We start from the raw sequence: 21273 nt of genomic DNA on the forward strand, positions 1-21273 counted from the left end.
CACTCCTATGGCAGGCCTTAACAATCCTGAAGGCAGAGTGCTTGGAATCGTGTGAGATGGTGCTCTGGCATGAGCTGAGCCTGTCTGCGGCTTTCGGGATCCATCCCTTAGCCGTTTCCATGATATCGCATACCATATACTCTTAAGTGCATTATAATCCTCGCGGTTATATGCCAACTCTGGTATCGCTTTATCAAAACATGTCGAGTAAGGTGTCATACGAATTGGAATACTAACCCCTCGCCAATTCTGGCGACGGGGTTAGCATTCCACCCTTCTAGAGGGACACGACATGTATGTAACCCCTAACCCCGGTTAAAGTCAAACAGAGCCTCAGCTCCACAAAATGGATGCTGCCACCGAGACACAAGTCTGCCCTCCTGCTGCTGGGAGTCCTCCCAGAGCAGGAGATAAGGACAAAGGGTTTCCTGCCAGGGGCGGTGCCAGCACCGTCCCAGACAGGGTTTTGTGTATTGTAGGTAGGCAGGGCTTTAGAGGAAGGTGACTGCACGTGGCACCCCGGTGCTCACTGTGCATAGGCTGGCTGGAACCAGTTCCAGGGTCACTCCAGACCCTGTGCTGGGGAAAAGCCCGCCAAGGAAGTGGGTGTAACCACCCCCCTCCTAGTCCCACCCCTAGGGCAGGACTTAGTCGCGTGCCAGCCCCTTTTTACAGGATAAAGGTAGGAACTGGCCCCCTTCCAAATCAGATCATCTTTGAATCCTGAAACTACTTTCCACGAAAGGAACTCAAGACTTCTTCCTAAGATTTCTCCCTTGTGACTAAGGAGTAGTCACCCTGCATCCGCAGGCACCATCTTAAGAACACTGCGGTCTGCTGCAAGTCTCTCCTCCGGATCAAGACTGCCCAGCTCGACGAGAACCGGCTTCCCTGGCACCTCTGACCTCTACCTGCATCATCAGTCACGCTGAGATTCGTGGGTGTGACGAGACCTCGAGGGACCGGCCATCTTCAAGACTGCACGACTTCTTTCCAGCAAGCCCGCCGAGTAATTTCCTGGTGAGTGCTTTGGGGTCCGAGAAGCCCCGACCCTGAGCAGCTCCAGCACCGAAGTGCAGCCTCCCAGCATCTCCACGATCTGCGTGGGGCCCTTCTGCTTTTTGCTGCTCACCGTGTTGTTTGGCTACTAGCCCGCTGGCTTGTGGCCTTCTGAACGACGCCCGACGACATTTCTGCTGCTGGTCTGGTTGCTCCAGGCTGGCCCTTGCTCCCTTCCAAAAGAAGAGCCCCCCGGACCCTCCTGGTCCACTCAAGACGCCATTTTGAGTCCACCGCGTGGGCTTGAATTAGCCAAGGCTTGTTGCCCAATCCTGGGTAACTTCGACGCCGACAGCTTCATCCATCGTGGGACAGCTCGCCTCTCCATCCTGGTCGCCGACAACGCCTCCTGGTCCGTGAGATCTGCAGAGCCAGCGTCGCCCACTCACCTAGTCGAGGTGACTTCGCCCGGTGCCATCCTGGTGCCCACTTAATCACTGGCTAGTGATTCAAGAACTTGGTCCCCTCTGCTTTCAGGTTTCTTCTTCCTTGATCCAGGCTTGGATCCATCGAACTTTCCTTCACTGGTCGCCTGCCAGCAACTTCCTTCTTCAGGCTCCTGGTCCGGCAACGAGATCCCCGACGTCTTTTCAGACCTATGCAGCTGCAGCCCCTGGGCTAGGTAACTTCGGCACTTCGGTGTCCCAGCATAGCCTCACTATCCTAGGGTCAGGATCCACTGTCGTTTTCTTCCTACCAGGTCGGGTTCGCCCGTGAACACTAACTTTGCCTTTACTAGCTTCCATAGACTTTGTCCCGCATCCCGCGTGAGAGTGCACACTCTGCACCCGAGTCCCCTAGGCCTCCTAGAAGTAATCTAACGATTCTATAGTCAAGTCCTAGCGATTCCAAAGCCTATTAGTACTGTACTTACCTGCTAGTAATTTCGCATTCCACTTTTAGAATATATGGTTTTTCGTGCCCCTCGGGCATTTGTGTATAACGTGCTAACTTAAGTATTTTCGTAAGAGTTTTGTTGTGTGCCTAGCACCCTGTCCTCATAAAGAGTACAGGGTTGTTGTGATTCTAATAAATACACTGTTTATTTTCATAACACTTGTGTGGTGTCCTTTCACTGGGTGTTCAAGGGGTAATGTGATGGTAAAACAGCTGGCTTAACACGCCCTCTAGAGTCTTAGCCTTAGACTGCTCGTATCCATGCTACTAGGATAGCTGGTCTATAAGGTTGACTTACAACCAATCATCAATAAGGGTTGTTTGGACTGATATATAGTGATCACTAGAATAGTGAACACTGCACATCAGGCCAACTTCTCACAGCCGTGCAGCGACATGGTCCAGCAGGCACACCTTCACCAAACATTACTGTTTGGATCCCATCAATGAAGCGGATACCGCAGTGGGACAGGCAGTGCTTCGCCATCTTTTTCAGTAAGGTGAGCCTCTGTTCCGTCCTCCTTGTGTTTCCTGTGATTGCTATGATGTCTTATATGACTGTATTATTATTAGTACTGTCTTGATTTCTTCTTTATATGCCTAGCAATCTCAGTTCTCGGAGGTTACTGCTTTCTATTCTATTCAAGCATGTGAATCTATGAAAGACACCCCTAATACTGGAGAAGAACAATTGTTACTTACCTGTAAACAGGTGGTTCTCCAGTATTGGTGTCTTTCATAGATTCACATGCGACCCACCCTCCTCCCCTCAGAGGCTCTCTTCTCCTCATACGCTCTTGGTTAGTTTGTGCTACGAAAATCTGAGGGCTTGAGCTTCTGAGGAGAAGGTTCTAGAGGGTGCTGGCGCCTGATTGGCTGTCATTTGGACTAACATAATGACACTAATGTGTTACAAATGGTTTTTTCTCTTTACCTTGCATTCCTATGTAGGAATCATTTTTAGAGGTTTTCAGTTGTATTTCCTTTGTTTATCTTATATTATGTTTATATATATTTATATATATTTAGCATTATTGCTATTTTATTTACCGTGGGACTCCCACTTCGACGACGGGGAATATTCAAGCATGTGAATATATAAAAGACACCAATACTGGAGAACCACCTGTTTACAGGTAAGTAACAATTGTTCTTCTGCTTCTTAGACCACACACCCTTCAGAGACGACCCTCGCCATTTTTTGCCACGTAAAGCACTGGCTGGACGCAGGGCCGACCTTTGGCACGCGCCAGCTAGGCCCATGTGCAGGGCACAGTCCTTCACAGGGGAGCTGGAGTTCCCTGTGGTAGTCTCCCTATGATGACTTTGGTCAAAGGAAGTGTGGAGGGGACGCCAAATTTGGTTTCTTCCAGGGCGCTCTCTTACCAACGGCCAGCTCTGGTCGTAGGTTTGGGAAGAGTGTTTATTACCTTGGATATTTTTGGGGGCATTTAGAGTTTCTTTTAGAGATTTATCGGGACTGCAGAGAAGAGGTGTTGGGATGTCTGAGAATGATACAGATCTGGCTATGTCAGTGAAACACTGACCAGAGGGGATTCCTGGGGTGATTCAGGTGACATCAGAGAGCCTGGGTGTATGTTCTTGAGTGGACAGTTTACATTTCTAATAGGTGGCAGATGAGGTTTCTGATGTTTCAAGGCCTCTTCAGGCATCAGGAAGAAAGAACCTTCAGAGGAATACCAAGTGCCTAATAGAGTTACGGCTAACAACAGTGGAGAGCATGGCTTATCTTTCTGACTATTCACCCCTACAAAAGCATTGCTAAAATGGAATGAATGCAAAATAGCCGATGAGAATGAGGAGGGTGCAGACTGATCCTTATAAAGGTTATATGTACCCATAAAGTGAAATGTGGGTGCTGGCCTAATAGAAATTTCAGTTCTGACTCTTCCACCGATTTCTTCTCCTATTCTGTCTATGCACCTTGTCTCTTTATTCTAATTCGGGCGTAATTCAGCAGATATCGGAGATGGTAAGATCCACAAGGAGATGCAGATTTGGAAAACTGTCCATTCTTTGATATAATTGGCTTTGAAGTGGTCAGAGAAAAAGCCTTGGAGAGGCATCAGGACAGAGTGTATGCCGACAGAGAAGTTCGAAAGTCGAGTGGCGGTGTTTGTGGTAGAGCCAGCTAACATCTGTCGGTGGAGATGAAACATGGCAGGCTCTGTGCTGGGTTGTTGGTGATGCACAGAGGATAAAATTAGCTGGTACTGGCCTCCCAGGGGTCTTCCTTTCAAAACAGGTTGAGGATGCTTGGGTGAGATATAATAGTAGTGGTTTCGAACACAGGTAGTTTTGATTAATATATTTCATAGGAGGGGGTGGCAAGCCCTTGTAAATTGAGAAGGCACAGAATAAAAATATGCAGATGAATGTAGTCCTTACTTAATTTGTGCCGGTGGTTACCAGTGGGCTCTACCAGCACTTATTTCCTGGGACCAATAATTTCCATTCTCTCACACGGCCCTAGCCCATACTGATGGTCCCTTAGTCCACAGAGTAGCAGGACAAACAGAACAGTCTTTTTTGAGTTTCACAAAGATAGAGGTAATAAAAAAAGGGCTGTGGTGCAAAACTTAGACAGCAGCAATTATTCTTTTGCATATTAAGCAGGGGTAAGTAGCATTTATTAATAGATCACAAAGCTGATGAAGTTTAATATACTTGCAAAGTTGAGAGGTCTACAACTTCACAAAGCAATGGACCTGTAATATAGAAGTGGCCCCATGTGTTTAGATTCATGGGGTGCAGAGGCAAGTTGTCTTCTACAAACAACACTTACCCACCTTCATTCCAGTCGCTTGCCCTGCCAACTTATACCCTATTTCCTCCTAATGTAGGAGACCTACTCACCTTGCAATAAAAAGGCGGCAGCCACCACGCAGATCAGCAGGGCCCTCATTGTGTCCTCAGTCCTAGAAGTGAGTAGGTAGAAGCTGGTATTAGTGCCTGAGTGTCAACTAGAATGTCATCATTAGAAAAGATTTGGCAACAAAAGGTGCTTCCCCAGTTCTTAATTGTCGCTTTTATTTGCAGGTGGTGGGCATCAGCACAAGGCATGGCCTTTCATTGTGGACAGCAAGGCTCCTCCTCCCTCCATTTTCCGAAGCAGAATTTGTGTCTGTCAGTCTGAGGAAAGGTCAACCTGACAGACACTCACCATGTCAGGGTCATGCAGTCAAGTGCTTTACATGGGCTAATGCACAGGTGCCTGAGTGCAGTGACCTCATCAGTCCAGTAAAGTCCAGTGTGGTCATCCCCTCATGATGAGAGGGAGTGTCACAGAGTCAGGTTTAAATGATGAAGTTCCCAGGGATGACTGTCTATTAATGACCCCTCGTAACAGAGTGGAGTGGGGTCAGCAAGTATCACTGACTCCACCCCAGTATGTAATGGAAGGTCCTCCCCTCCTAGGGCTGACCCAATACAATGTTAACCAATGAGCGGAGGTAGCAGATCTATGTTTTCCTTCCCCCCTTCCGCTGCCTTCGTACTTCCCCCTGCCCCTGCTGATCCTGCTGTCCAAAGCCCGGTAAGTGCTTTTTGAATGTTTGGGTGCAAGCGTGTATCTATGAATGTATGTGTGCGTTGGTGAGCGGATGGATGTCAGTGAGTGTGCTCACTGGTGAGTGGATGGGTGTCTGTGAGAGCCTTCAGGGAGAACCCCTCTTCATTACTACCTCCACCTGACCCCAGACATTGCAACGCACTCGCTTACAGGCATGATTATCCACTACTCCTCTCCAGTGCACCTTATCTCACAGCTGACCTTGGGCCCCAGCCCCTTATCAGGCACCATCGGGCTCCACTTTAATTTTTCACAGTAAAAACATCAGTAAAATCACCTTCAAACTTAAAACATTGAATTTAGCAGTAAATATAATTAGCACAAACTTTAAAGTATGTTCCACAGTAGCCCTTATGACCCGACTGCTAATTATATAAACTAAAACAGAATGGTCATGACAGGGCCGGCTTTAGGGCTGATGCGAAAGCCTTTTTTGGCGCCACTCCAATAACCTCTTTCTCCGTAAATACCTTTACTACCACCTTCCAACAGTGCCCCTCATCCCTCCATAGCCCCCCTATTGACCTCCTCCTCGTATTCCCTCACTTCCACCCTCCACCAGTGCCCTTCATCTCTCCTTAGCCCGTCCCCCTCATGACCTCCTCCTCGGAATCCCTCACCGCCACAAGTGCCCCTCATCTCCCCATAGGCCCTCCCACTCATGACCTCCTCTTCGGATTTCCCCAATGTCACCCTCCACCAGTGCCCCTCAAACTCTCTGTAGCCCCTCCCCCTCATGACCTCCTCCTCAGACTCCCTCACTACCAACCTCCACCAGTGCCCATCATCTCTCCCTAGCTCCCCCTCCACCCATGACCTCTTCCTCGGATTCCCTCACTGTCCCCCTCCAACAGTGCCCCTCATCGCTCCATAGCCCCTCCCACTACCTCCTCCTCGGATTCCCTCACTGCCACCCTCCAAAAGTGCCCCTCATCTTTACCTAGCCCCTCTCTCGGATGCATTTCCTTTGTTGTATAGCGCTACTCATATCAGTGTAGTGTGTGTCAGTACTTTACACCACACACACATTATACAGAGACAATGAATCATACAAGTATGTAAATCAGTCTACAGGGAATGTCACATAAGCCAATTAGGATTACAAGGTGTAGGAATCACATGTCATCCATACTGGTCAGCAGTATATTTTAAGGGGGTTTGGTCTGGGGAAACACAAACTCAGGATTTAAAGAGTACTCGAGTGGTTGAGGGTTGGCTTGACTAATAAAAATGTATATCTGCCTAAACATATTCATTTTAGCAATATTAGAATAATGAAAGACTGAGAAAGTTCTAACTATATCACTAAACGAAAAAAGTGAAGTTCTGATTATAACATTCATGGTTGTATGCAGCTCTTTGGTGACAGTTCATTGGTCACTGTCCTATGTTAGGATTGTAACTTCTGAACTGCAAGTAACACAAGGATCTCTGTGACAAAGGCAGTAACCCACTGAGCTATCTAAATAAAATACAGCTTTTCTGCATTTAAAAACTACTAACAGACAATTGTTTGCTCTCCAGCAGGATCATTAATCAACAGCGTTATCTGGGCATTTTGTATTGTCTTATTGTTGTCCTGCATGAGCCATCATTATAAAAACTGTTTCAATGAAGCACACACGAAGTATGGGTCCTGCTGGGTCTGTGCAGATTTTAAAAAGAAAAACAAATAGTAACACATTCTCTTACCTACTACTCCATTAGTCAAACTTTGTGTCACAGCCTGATGTGATAAGCAGCTGCAGAGGTCAGGAAAGGTGAATAGGAATAAACAAACTTCTTTTCTCCTGCTGCATAGAAAAAGAAATATCCACACAGCAGAACAGTAGGCAACGGTTACCATTGTCAAACAAAGGGTTTGTCACCTTTCGCCATGTGGAGATGTAGGGGTGAAAAAATAAACAAAGCCTAGTTAACATGTAAATGGTCTTTTAAAGACCTGTGATGTACTCCTGCGGCTGCGATAATCTCAAAAACTGTCTGTGTGTGTGTGCGCCGGGGAGGTTGTCTCAGCCTGGGCACACACACACAGACAGCTCTTTGAGCCCAATGCCGATGCACGCCTGCCTTCAAGACCTCACTGCGAGGGACAAGGCTACTGTTTGGGTGGGCCTGGCCCACCCGGCCCACCCGCTAGAACCGGGGCTGCTGGACAGCCTTAAAAATTAAGCAACCTCGGCATTTGGTGGGACTGGGCCCTTAAATGTTTGGTCCCTTGTGCTTCTCTTTTTATAAATTTATCAAGAATTATCATGGGTTTTGGGGGGAGGGCGCATTTAGCAACATGCATAACAGGAACAAACATCTTGGGGGACTTATTGGGCTCCCCTGACAGTCATTCCCTAGGAAAGGAGGCTGTCTAGTCAGTGCATGGAAGAATAGGGCTGGCTGTCTATTCCATGAGGAGCCTGACACTTGGTCAGGGAGAAAAAAAGTGCCAGGCTGTGTCTTTTCTGTGAGAGTGCAGACTGTCTTATGCCTTAGACTCTAAGGCATAAGACAGTCTGCACTATCACAGAAAAGACACAGCCTGGCACTTTTTTTGTCCCTGACCAAGTGTCAGGCTCCTCATGGAATAGACAGACACTTTGCAGGCTGGAAGTGTCCCTCTCATCAGAGGGTTGAACCGCCCCATACCCGAGAGGAATGTGCCCTGCTTTCACGGTTGGGAGGGGTGTGTTACATCCTGCATAGTTTCTTTGTCCTGTATTACTTCCCCTTTAAGTGCATGAGCCTTTCTGTACAGTGTTCTGGTTCTCAGAACTTTCCTAATGATGCATTCTGCATCTCAAAGTCAGTTGTATTTGGACTTGTAGCTGACTACATGATGCTGTGCTGCTGAATAAACCTACTTGCAATTTTACCTGTTTCCTGGATTATTACAAAATTTGGCGACGAGGACTCCAGCCATCTACAGCACAGGAGCGGAGTGAACCCCATCTTACTTCAATTTTGACTTCTTTATACAATTTAAATTTTTTTTTGCTTTTCCTGAAGAAATATTCGTTTAATATTCTTCACATTAATTTTATTATATCTCCCTGGATTTGTACCTTCGATTTCCCACCTTCTGGGAAAATCTACGTGCTATTTTACATTAATTTCTGCTTCTGCATCTTTCAACTCTGCCTAACAATCAAGCCTCGTTGAAGATTCCAGCTTGCTGCCTGCTGCCCAGCCGCGGAACTTACATCACGCTGAAGTTCCAGCTCGCTACTTGGATACGGTTGTAAAAGCAAGCTCCGTGACGTCTGCGCCTTGTTGTGACGACTCTGCGTTGTCTAAGCTACCAGTTCGTCACCGACGTGCTGCGCTCCTTCTTCTGATTCAATCGCTGTCGCACGCAGCGCACACAACGTCACACGCACAGACGCTGCATACAACGTGCAGCCATTTTGTTTGCTTCGTTTCCTAGCAACGCTGATTTTACACGGAAGCCTATTTCTCCGTTTTCCTCACAGCGGAGAAGCTGTTTACACCAGCGTTTCTTCAATCTACACAGCGCTTAACAATTTTAACGATCAGCACATCATAAACATCTAATTACTGATTTGTGGAACCGCTTGGTTTTACCTGTGCACAAAGGTACAATTTATCAACGTTATATCCAGGAACTTCTTTCTTCAATAGTATAACATTACTGCTAACCGCTATTTACAACGTTTACTTCACTACAGTTAATTTTGACTATACACCTTTATATTCATTTTATTTCATTAATAATTTACAGTATATTTTCAATAACTTACTACAATGTGTTCATAATACCTTTTATGTTTACATTTCGATACAACCATAACTTTACTGTGTTATTTCACAATCTACTGTCATTGAATTAATTAATATGCAATTTGATCCTCCTGCAAAATTTTTACAAGTTAAGGGTGATCCTCCTTTGCCTTGGGCAAGATGGAAAGAGGAGTTTTTCAATTACATGAAGGCTATTGATGGAGAGCGGATGGGCGCAGAGAGAAAGAAAAGTATTTTGTTACACTGTTTGGGCTCAGAAGGGCAGGACATTTTTAGGACTTTGCCCCTCATTGTACTACCTTCTGGAAGTGGTGATAATCTTAATGTATATTCTGAAGCACTTGCCAAACTAGAGAAAAGATTTAAACCCACTGCAAATATTGCTCTTAATCGTTTCAAATTTTATACCAGAGCACAAGAACAGAATGAATCGTTTGATGATTTTCTCACTGCCCTGAGAGCATTAACTTTACGCTGTAATTTCGGTACAATGGCCGATGAGATGATAAGGGACCAGATTATTGTTCATGTTAAAAACAAAAAGGTCCAAGATAAGTTATGGTGCTTAGGTGATCCTAGCCTAGAGGAGAGCATTGCCATTGCTAAGTCTACAGAAATGTCTGAAAAATGGATGAACATTGTAGAGAAACAAAATACCAGTTCTAGTAAAACCCATGTTGAGGAAGAAGTATGCCTGGTTAAGTCCAAAAATGAAGGAAGAGATTGGCCTACTACACATGGGGGTATCAAGAATACGTCAAGTAGCAAATTTAGAAAACCTGATTATAACAGTAATTCAGTTTCTTGTTTCAGATGTGGAAACAGATCCCATATTGCCTCTTTCCAAGGGTGTCCTGCCTTAAATAGAACCTGTACTATATGTGGAAAAATGGGTAATTTTGCGAATGTTTGTAGAGAAAAACGCTTCAATACACAGGGGCGAGCGGGGTTTCCACGCACTTTTTCTAATTTTCCCACTTCCACTGCTGCCAAAGTTTCTTCTATTAATGTTCCTGAAACCACAACACAAGAACTGGATACAGGATATGTTGTCTCTATCATCCAAAGAGGTACTGTTGTTTCAATTAGTAGGAGATCACCTAAGTGTATGTTTAACATTTTGGGTATTGAAGTTGAACTGATGGTGGATTCAGGATCCCCATGGACCATCATTACTAAGCAATATTTTAATGAAATGTTACAAGGAATATGTGATTTTTCCAAATTACAACCATCTGATATTTTAGCAGAAAGTTTTAACGGAGGCGACATTTCTATTGAAGGATTTTTGTGTGTCCCTCTAACCTTCAAGGGTAGATTGGCTCACATCAAACTATACATTGCTATCAAAGGTATAAATGTTTTAGGGTGGCAAGATCAATGGGAGCTTGGCATCAAGTTGAATCCACGTGCTAAGGATCCTATTGAGCTTTGTAGCGACCAAGAAATGGTTAACACCATTAGTGATGGGGGAGAGGATGTCAATTCATTGTGGAGCAGTAAATTTAATAAAGTATTCTGTGATCAACTGGGGAAGTTGAAAGGGTTTGCACACAAAATAGTACTAAAAGATGGAGCCATTCCGGTTAAGCAGAAATTAAGAGGCGTACCTCTAAATGTCAGGTCTGAGTTAAAAGAGATGTTGGATGACCTATTAAAAGATAACATCATTGAACCTATAGAGTCCTCAGAATGGGTTTCACCCATAGTTCTCGTACGCAAACCGGATCAAAAGTTGAGAGTCTGTATTGATTTGAGAGCTATCAATTCTTTTTTTTTTTTTTTAAATCTCTTTATTAGCATCAGATTGGTCCATGCAAGCATACAAGTACACAGTAAATTGTTGACAATGAAAACGTTAATGGTCATTATACAAAGGAAGTAAATGGATGACTAGACCAATGACATTACAGGCAGTGTAGCACATTCTAAAATCTTATTTTCACTTTTCCATATCTGAAGAAAAATTGCACACGCGGAAAGATGGCACAAAGAGATAAAACCTTCTACAAACAAAACGAAAACAAGTGAGCCTTCGTGACAGAGAGAGTGGCAAGCAATACACCCATTGACTAGGAAGATGGCATAACCAGAGGCATAGGCAGACGAGGGTAGGTAAAACGACAAGTGTAAAGACTAGGGTGAAGCAACCACTCCAGCCGGGGCAAGGTGTGTAAGGGAACTGAAGAGGGAGACGTTCCGGCCCCAACCAGCACACATTCCAAAATCAGCAGCTCACGCATAACCCATTCCAGTAGTGTGTGGACGCTAAGCCCTGTATACCTCAATAGGCAGCGCACTGGCAGTTCAGCTAAAATCACCTAGCCCACCCCTTCCGGGACAATAGAGCTAGCAGCCTGGGAGTGAGTATCCCGTGTAATCTTGCTAATATACTGTCGGTATGGGCCCCAGATGTCGATTGGGCGTGAGGCTGTAGGGATCTGGGTGGAGTATTCCACACTATTGGTATTGCATTGGGCAAGGCTGCGCATCCAGGTCGTGGAATCAGGGATTCGCCTGGACCCCCAAAGTAAAGCAATTTCCCTTTTCGCCAGCAAGAAACCTATGGCGGCAAGCTTACGCGTGGTCCGGGGGAACTCAGCGACATAGCCAAGCAGTGCAATCTCCGGCTTATGCTGCAATTCGCACTCTAGAATGTCTCCCAAGATGCGGTGTACCTGTAGCCAGTAGGTGTGCAATTTCGGACAGGTCCATGTGAGATGTGCAAAATCGGCATGGGGAGCTTTGCATTTAGGGCAGTGATGTGGTCTGTTTGGATCGATTCTGTGGGCCAGCGTCGGTGTGAAGTAGAGTCGCCTCAAAAATTTGAAATGAATTAGCTTATGTCTACTGTTGACAGAGACCTCTTTAGTGGAGCGGCAACAGGCATCCCATTGGGCATCCGTGATGGGGCCACCCAAATCAAGTTCCCACGCCGCACGAACCTTCGCATCCGAAGCCGGGAGGGCCGCCACACAAAGTCCATACAACCTGGAGACCATATGGGCTCCCGTTTGCGACTGGAGTAGGAAAGTCAGTGCTGCCATTTCATCCGGCGGCAATGGGAACGATGGAAACTGCGCTCTAAGCATGGACCTCATCCTGGTCAGGACAAAGGAATCCATAAACGTCCGGTCCGTGAACCGTGGGTCTTCGGTCACAGAAAAAACATGTCCGTCCGGGAACAGATCCCCTATTGTGGTGAGCTGGTATTTGGACAGCGTTCTGCAGACCACCGCTTCCGCAGTGATGGGGAGCCAGTGAGGGTTAGGTAATGGAAGGGCCGGGGAGTACAGTATGTCCAGCTGGAGCAGTCTACGCAGCTGCATCCAGGCCCATGATGTAGTGGACACAGTTTGTATGTCAAGTGGGTCACGTGGTAAGCCTCTGGGCAAGATCGAGTTGAGGGTAAGTGGTAGTACCAAGTCCGCTTCAGGTCTCAAATACGGGATCCGAGCGTCCGGATGGAACCAAGGATGCGCATAGGCGCACTGCGCGACTAGGTAATAAATATAAAAGTCTGGCACTCCAAAGCCACCCCGTTCATAAGGCAGCGTTAAGATGCGCCAAGAAACTCGCGGATTCTTATCCCCCCACACTAAACGCAACAACAATGAGCGGAGTTGGGCGAAAAAGATTCGAGTGAGCGGGATCGGTATGTTATTAAATAAATACAGAAAACGGGGAAGTATAATCATTTTAATTATGGCGATACGGCCGGCCATCGAGATAGGGAGGCGAATCCAACGTGTAATATTATCCTCCAGAAAGTCTAACGCCTGTCCGTAATTAAGACGAATCATGGATACCGTGTCTAGATGAATGTGGATACCCAGATATCTCACCGATTCAGTATTCCATTCCAGCGGGAACGGGCAGTCCCAGCGGGCAGCGGAGGGGGTGAGCGGAAAGATCTCAGATTTATGCCAATTAATACGAAGGCCGGAGTACCTCCCAAAGCGTTCCACCTCAAGCAGCAAAGGCGATAGGTTGGTCTCCGGAAACCTGACATATAGAATGGTATCATCAGCGTAAAGGGAGATGAGTAACGGGCCCGTCCGGAACTGGAGCCCGCGGTGCAGGTGGCGCTCCTGAAAGTGTCGTACCAAGGGGTCCATGGCCAGGATATATAACAGGGGGGACAGGGGGCATCCCTGTCTGGTTCCCCGGGAAAGAGGGAAGCTATCAGAAAGCGTGCCATTAAGGCGCAGCCTCGCTCTGGGGGCAGTATAAAGCAGCTCGACCGTGGAGACAAACAAGGACGGCATGCCCATGCGATGCATGACAGACAGAAAAAACGACCATTCTAAGGAGTCAAATACCTTTTCGGCGTCTAGAAACACCGCAGCTGCCGGCGTATCTGGCTCAATCTTGTGAAGGACAGAAAACAGCGTCCGCAGATTAAAGGAGGTGGATCTATGGGGAACGAATCCGGACTGGGCTGGCGAGATGATAGATTCCATAAGTAAAGACAGTCGAGTGGCAAGGACTTTCGCCAAAATCTTATAGTCAAGATTGAGTAGGGAAAGGGGTCTGTAGGAACCGCACCTAGTGGGGTCCCGACCCGGTTTGGGAAGTAAAATGATAACTGCCTCCCGCAATGTGGGCGGCAGAATCCCCGTCTCGAGTGACTCCGCATACACCTCGATCAGGCGAGGTACCAGTTCCTCCTTGTACTCCTTATAAAAGTCAGCCGAAAAGCCATCCAGACCCGGTGCCGAGGAGCCCTTTAATGCATCAATGGCTTCCACAACGCTGTCCGGTTCAATAGGCATCGCCAGAAATTCCTGCATATGTTTTTCCAGGAACACCATAGAGATTTCGTTAATATAGGGGCCAGGGTCGCGACAGTCAGCCGACAGACCTGAGGTGTACAGTTCCTTGTAGTAGGATAGGAAGGCATCGCAAATGGCAGGGGTGGTCTGATGACGAACACCGAGATCATCCACCATGTCAGAGATGAAGGAAGCCTGGCGGGGGGGACGAAGCAAATGGGCCAAGAGCTTGCCAGGCCTGTCACCTTCACCATATTGCCTAGCTGAGTGTTGTGTGCAGAGATAAGTCAGTTCCCTGTCTGCAGTGTCTCTGAATTCTTGCAGTAGTGTCAACCTTTTCGCCTCCACCCCACCATCCGTGTCAGGGAGCGTGTTAGTGTCCAATGCAGCAATGTCCTTCTCAATACGGGTCAGGGAGGCACGGATGTCGCGCAAAGCCCCTACATGTTTGTTGATGCAGACCCCCCTAATAGTGGCCTTGAATCCCTCCCACAATGTAGCCCAAGTGTCCACTGTGCCCTCGTTGAACTCAAAATACTCCTCTATGGCAACACGAACGTCTTCCTTGAAGACCGGGTCAGATAACGCCTTGCCAGGAAAACGCCATTGTCTCTCATACCCTCCCAACCTGGGGATCAGTAGGGTCAGCACTATGGGAGAGTGATCAGACAGAGTGCGCGGGAGTGTCAAATGGTCACTTACCCAACCGGCCACCCCTGGGGAAAGGAGCCAGTAGTCTATTCTGGTACTAGTGTTATGATACCCCGAGTGGTGAGTGAAGATGGGTGCGGTGGAGTGTAAACGGGCCTCAATGTCAATCAGTGAGTAGTGAGCGCATACATCCGCCAGCACAGCACGGGAGCGGGGCTTACAATCCGGGGAAGAGGAGGTGCTGTCCCTGGCAGGGGTCATGAGCAGGTTAAAGTCACCCCCCATTATCATCATATCAGTGTCTAATCTCAGCAGAACATCCTGGAGTCCCTGGAAGAAGGTAGGGGAGTCCGAATTGGGGCCATACACTCCAACAAAAGTGACCTTAAAGCCCTGAAGCACCCCCGTGACCACAACATACCTGCCATCTACATCTAATACACTGTCTGAGAGCACGAATGGAACGCGTCGATGTATCAAGATCGCAACCCCCCTTGCATATCTGCTATAGCTAGAAAAATATCTGTGCGCGCCCCAGCTTTTCGCAAAGGAGGAAGAGTCAGCACCCACTAGGTGTGTCTCCTGCAGAAATAAGACATCCACCCCATGTCGCGCTGCATAGTTTAGAACTTGTCGCCTTTTCCTCGTGTCATTTAAACCTCGGACATTCCAAGACATGGAGGTAAGTCTGGAAGGACCAGACTGCTGCCCTAATTTAGCCATTCAAACTCGGTGGAATCGTAAGAAAACATGTGTGGGCGAATCCGCCAGCTCCCTCCCGCAAAATAGGCATCACTCAAATAGTAAAACAGTGCGTGTGCACAAACAACAGAACCAAAGCATAAACAAACCCATCCCAACCACCCACCACCCAGCCACTCCTTAAGCCCAAGGAGGCTAATCCCACCCCTCCGGAGACAACCTAGAGCAACAAGCAACAACAGTTGTCCACTAATGTACCTGCAAAATAAAGACAACGTTAGAGAAAAGTACAATACGGCTCGCGCCATGGGGGTAGGCGACGCTCCGCCATGCGAGAACCACAATCGGGGCAACGTTCAATTGTCAGCAATTATGAAAAAGCACTGCAAAAAAACAAAGAACAGTATTGTCAGATGCAGAATACTGAGGCAAACAGCCTGGCACAAAAAGATGGGGAGAAGAGAAGTCAACCCTGTCCGGTTTCATTAAACAGGTCAGCACTAGCCTGTAAGTCAGTGCGTGGCGGAGACCGTTGAGCATCATCCAATTTTCGAGGAGACCCTCTGTTTTTGTAGGCTCGACAAAATTCCTGTGCCTCCGCAGGGGAGTCAAAAATGCGAAACCTGCCATCCACGTCCACCCTGAGTCTGGCAGGATACAGCATACCATAGCGCAACCCCAGTTTGCGCAATGCAGCCTTGACACCAGTGTACTTACGGCGCGCATCTTGGACCATGATGGTGAAGTCCGGGTAGAAAGAGAGCACATCTCCCTGCCACCGAACCTCGCCCGCCTCCCTGGCCGCCTTCAGCGCCGTATCTCTGTCCCTGAAGTTCATGAGCCTGGCAATAATGGGCCGGGGCGGCAGGCCAGGGTTAGGTCGGGGTCCCAGCGATCTGTGTGCGCGTTCAACCACGAAGCCAGCGGTAAACGTGTCTCGGCCAAAAAGTTCGATCAGGAGGTGTTCCACAAAAGTGTCAAAGCGTCCGGTAGCTGTCGTCTCCGCCACGCCAATAATTCGGATATTATTGCGCCTACTGCGTGCTTCTAAATCCTCGTTCTTAATCGCGACGTCTTTAAGGATCTTCTCCACTCGTTCCAACCTTTTCAGCGTCGACGCAGCTCCATCCTCGATGTCGGAGACTCTGGATTCCGCCAGGTCCAGGCGCCTATCATGCAGTTGGATCGTCGCGCCCATGTCCGCCATTTTCTTTTCGAGGGTATCAAAGCGAGAATCCAAGGCCTTGAATCCAGCCCGCATCTCACCCATCATCTCAGCGACCATACCCGCAGTGTCTCTCGCCGCCACCTGGCCCCCAGTGTCCGCCTCCGCTTCCGGCGAAACTGCAGAAGCACGGACGGGCGCTGAACTGAAGGTAAGTCTCTTCTGGGTAACATCTTTCTTCACCATGTTGGAAGCAATGTCGGACAAATCACCAGTGGCACAGGACTCTACGACTACAGCGACACCCAGAGAGTCAAGCCCAGTGACAGGGCACCCCAGCAGCAAGGCGGTCAGGTCGGGACCAGAGGATTAGGGGTACTCGTTGTTCCTCCGCCCCAGGGCTGAGTCACGCTGCAGCAGCCCACGATTCGCCAAGGCAGTTGCACCCAGGACGGCAGGGTATGAATCTGGCTGGATTAATGTGCCAGAGGTCAAGAAGTAGGGTCAGCAGGTGGCCGCGGCAATCACCCGGCAACAGCCGGCGGATCAAGGGGCCCGCCAAGACAGGCAGCCAATGGTGGAGTGGTGGGGGGACCAGGTAGGCAAGGCCTCGAGGCAAAAGCAGCACAAATGGGCGAGGTCCCGTAGGTCATGCACGAGGAGGTGCACAGGCGTCCGATACTCAGGGCCACCGCATCAGCAGGAGGGCAGGAGAGTTCGTAAGTCCTAGGTCTGCAGGGGGACAGGCGCAGGTCTGGGGTGCACGGTAGCGGTGGGGGCAAAGGTGGCAGGCCCCCACCGAATGCAGCGATGTCAGGCCGTCCGCAGAGCGCCCAATAGCCCACCGGCCACACCCCTCGCCAATCACCCCCCCACCCCGGAGCCCGCCGCCCGCGCGCTCCGCTCGCCGCCACACTTCCCGGGCAGTCCCCGAAAATCGAGGCCCCGGCTCCCAAGGCCGGACCAGGCCGCAAGTGCCGGTCGCGCACCGAGGGGCCGCACCTCCACCCACGGACACCACCGGGGCCGAGCAGCGGACTTGGGAGAGCACTACAGCGGCCCTAGGGCCGAGGGGGACAGCAAGGGGGCAATCAGGAGACTCACCAGGCGCTCCGGAGCTGCAATGTAACGGCCCACGAGGCACAGCTGGCCTCAGCACCTCTCAGTCGTTCCGACCTTCCACGTTGTCCCCCGTCCTCCAGACTAGGCAGGCTGCATCAGGCGGCTTCAGGGATCAGTTGCAGGCATACTCCGACCCCAGCGCAGCGCCGGATCACTTGCGAACGGCCCCGTTCATTTCTCGCCCGGCGGAGCTCTACAGTCAGGCGGCCATTTCGTTCGCCTGCGTAGCCACGCCCCTCGAGAGCTATCAATTCTAATATTATTATAGACTGCCATCCGCTCCCAAATATTAATGAACTTGTTTCTCTGTTTGATGGTGCGCAGATTTTTTCTACTTTAGATCTTAGGTCAGCGTACCACCAAATAGAGCTGACGGAAGATTCCAGAAAATTCACTGCCTTTATTACACCCTTAGGTCTATTTCAATACAGAAGAATGCCATTCGGTTTAGCTTCGGCTGCTTCTGTTTTCCAGCGTGTAATGTTTCAGATATTCAGGGATCTCGATGCTTTTGTTAAGTGCTTTCAAGATGATATTTTGATCTTTTCTAAAAATACTGATGAACACTCTGCACATCTTGATGATGTTTGTTCCAGATTGCAAAGGCATGGTCTTACACTTAAAGCACATAAATGCAATCTATTAAAAAAATCTGTTGAGTATCTGGGACATACACTTTCAGGAAAAGGTTTGATTCCTAAAAAATCTAATGTTGAGGCCATTCTCAATGCCCCGGCTCCTAGTACTAAGGAACAACTTTTATCCTTTTCAGGAATGTGCGAGTACTACAGCAAGTTTGTTGCTAACTTTGCCACTAAAATGGAGCCTTTAAGGAAATTATTAAGGCCAAAGAATGAATTTGTTTGGGACTCAGAGCAAGAAAAGGCTTTTACTGAGATAAAAAGAGATATAGTAAATTCACCAACTTTGGGACCTTTTAGGATGGGCAAAGAGTGTATTATCACTACAGATGCAAGTTTATATGGTTTAGGGTGTGTTTTGTCTCAGACTGATGGTGTGTCAGAGTGGAATGTTGCTTTCTCATCCAGGACCTTGAATGAAACAGAACGCAGATATGCAGTTATCGAGCGAGAGCTACTGTCATGTGTGTGGGCAATTGAACACTATAGGATTTATATTTGGGGAAGCAAGTTCATATTAAGAACTGACCACAAGCCCCTTATTCATATTCTTTCAGTAGGTGGAGGATGGAACTCTACAGCGAGAATTGCACGGTTAACATCAAGACTACAGGAGTATAATTTCACAGTTGAATATATACCAGGAAAGAAAAATGTCACAGCTGATTGCCTATCACGCCTTCCATGTCTTAGTGTGATTGATGGTATATCTGGGTGTAAGGATGTGGATTTTGTGTCTAGTTTGCAAGATTTTATTGGTACACAGTATCAAGAAATTACTGAACAATTTTGGTTCGAATGTCAGGAAAAGGATGATAGACTGAATACTTTAAGGAAATATTTGTTGGAAGGTTGGCCCAATAAAGCTAATGTCAGAGAAGATATTATGCCATTCTTTAATGTTGCTGATGAATTGTTTTGTGAAGGGAATTTAGTTTTTAAAGGTGACAAGTGTGTTCCACCTATTGGAGTTCAGGATCTAATACTCAAGTTAGCACATAAGTCCCATCCGGGAATTTCTGCAATGAAGCGCCTTATTAGATTGAACTTTTGGTGGCCAGGTTTGGATAGGTTTGTGGATCGTGTGGTTAGAGAATGCAGTGAGTGTTGTGACAAAGATAAAATGTTGAAGGTCTTTGTTCCTCCTCTTAAATCTGTAGCGTGGCCTGAATTTCCGTGGAAAAAAATTGCTTTTGATATCTCTGGTCCTTTCAATATTTTACCTGAGTCATCTCGTTTTGCTCTGGTAATTATAGATTACCATTCCAAATGGCCAGAAGTGAAATTTGTATCTAGGATTACTTCTGAGGTCATTATTATGTTTTTTCAGGAAGTATTTTCCAGAGAGGGTTGTCCTTCTGTTTTGGTGTCAGACAACGGAGTTCAATTAGTCTCGTCAGAGATGCAGTCATTTTTACAGTCTTGTAATATCAAACATGTCAGAACTTCCCTATATGAACCGCACGAAAATGGGCAAGTTGAGCGTTTTAATAGAGTGTTGAAAAACTTTGTTGTAGATTCCATCAAGGAAAAAGGTAACTGGTTGAATGCCCTTAGAGAGAAACTTTGGAACTACCGAATAACTCCTCACACTACCACTGAAGTGAGTCCTTTTAAACTATTAAAGGGCAGGGATCCAGCATCTGTCATTTGTCCTTGGTGGTTCAAGGAGAAGTGTAAGGGTTTTGGTGAAGATACTGTAGATGTTAAGAGTCTAGCAGACAAGGTTTCTTGTAAACAAAAGAAATCAGCTGAATGGTATAACAAAAGGTGGAAAGTAAGAGAACATGGCTTGGCTGTGGGTGATTGGATCAAGATTTTGAAACCTTCTTTTGTCAATAAGGGAATGAGCAAGTATGGCAGACCTATCCAGATCAAGAATGTTTTTAATAACTCGGTTATCACACAAGATGGAAAGGTCTGGAATGTAAGCAAAGTTGCAAAGTGCCCTGTTCAAACTGATGTAAATACCCATGATGTGAATACTCATCCTGGTTCTCATAATTGTCATGGTTCCGTACCAGATTGGTGTTCTAAGCTTCCTCCTGACTCTATTGCCTCTAGGATTAAGGAGAATTCCCGCACTCGTAAGACACCTATATCTCTAAGAGACTATGTATAAAGATTGCCTTGACTGTTTCACGATTTTGCATATATGTCTCATTGTTTTATAATTTTGTACATAAGTTTCATTTCTAGTTTTTTAGGGGGGAGATGTGTTACATCCTGCATAGTTTCTTTGTCCTGTATTACTTCCCCTTTAAGTGCATGAGCCTTTCTGTACAGTGTTCTGGTTCTCAGAACTTTCCTAATGATGCATTCTGCATCTCAAAGTCAGTTGTATTTGGACTTGTAGCTGACTACATGATGCTGTGCTGCTGAATAAACCTACTTGCAATTTTACCTGTTTCCTGGATTATTACAGGCATGCTGCCTTACATAAAATCGCCGCGATGTCTCTTTGATGGACAAACTGTCTTTTACCCGAGAGGAGAGGTAAGACGAGGCAGAGTGCAGGTCTATTTTGTTAAGTAACTGCAGTTGTTTTTTTTCTTTCAATCTGCAAATGTTCTTGGGGCAGGGGTCATTTTTTTGCAAGTTTATATAGCGCAAACTCGACCCAAAGGTATTGGAGTGCCTTACATGAGCACCAGTTACGTTATGTGACAGGTCAGCAGTCCTGTTGTTTGCCCGGATTGAAGCCGGAAGTGTTGCACTTGCACCCTCGGTCCAGCTGTGGCCCGAGGCTATAAATAAACTGGGGAATGATCGCTCATGGTCATTGGCCCGCCAAAGTATATATTGGTAGTACGGAGTGTTATGGTCAACGATGTGCGCTAAGCCAGCAAACCTTACTGAAAGAAGTGCACGCACCACACAGGCGACAAAGCGGAGACAAGCTCATCTAGTGGCGTC

At 47.4% G+C, this 21273-nt stretch overlaps 1 protein-coding gene across 1 annotated transcript in view; it reads right to left on the reverse strand.

The window, feature by feature from the left end:
• Positions 1–21273, reverse strand: part of LOC144766933 (uncharacterized) — a 196097-nt gene that overhangs the window by 122393 nt on the left and 52431 nt on the right. The window contains exon 3 of the mRNA XM_078650623.1: positions 4834–4895. Within this exon, the coding sequence (XP_078506749.1) occupies positions 4834–4882 (49 nt within the window). The 5' untranslated portion in view covers positions 4883–4895. The remainder of the gene's footprint in view (positions 1–4833; positions 4896–21273) is intronic.

The sequence above is a fragment of the Lissotriton helveticus genome, chromosome 7 (genome assembly GCF_964261635.1).
Source record: "Lissotriton helveticus chromosome 7, aLisHel1.1, whole genome shotgun sequence".
NCBI lineage: Eukaryota > Metazoa > Chordata > Amphibia > Caudata > Salamandridae > Lissotriton > Lissotriton helveticus.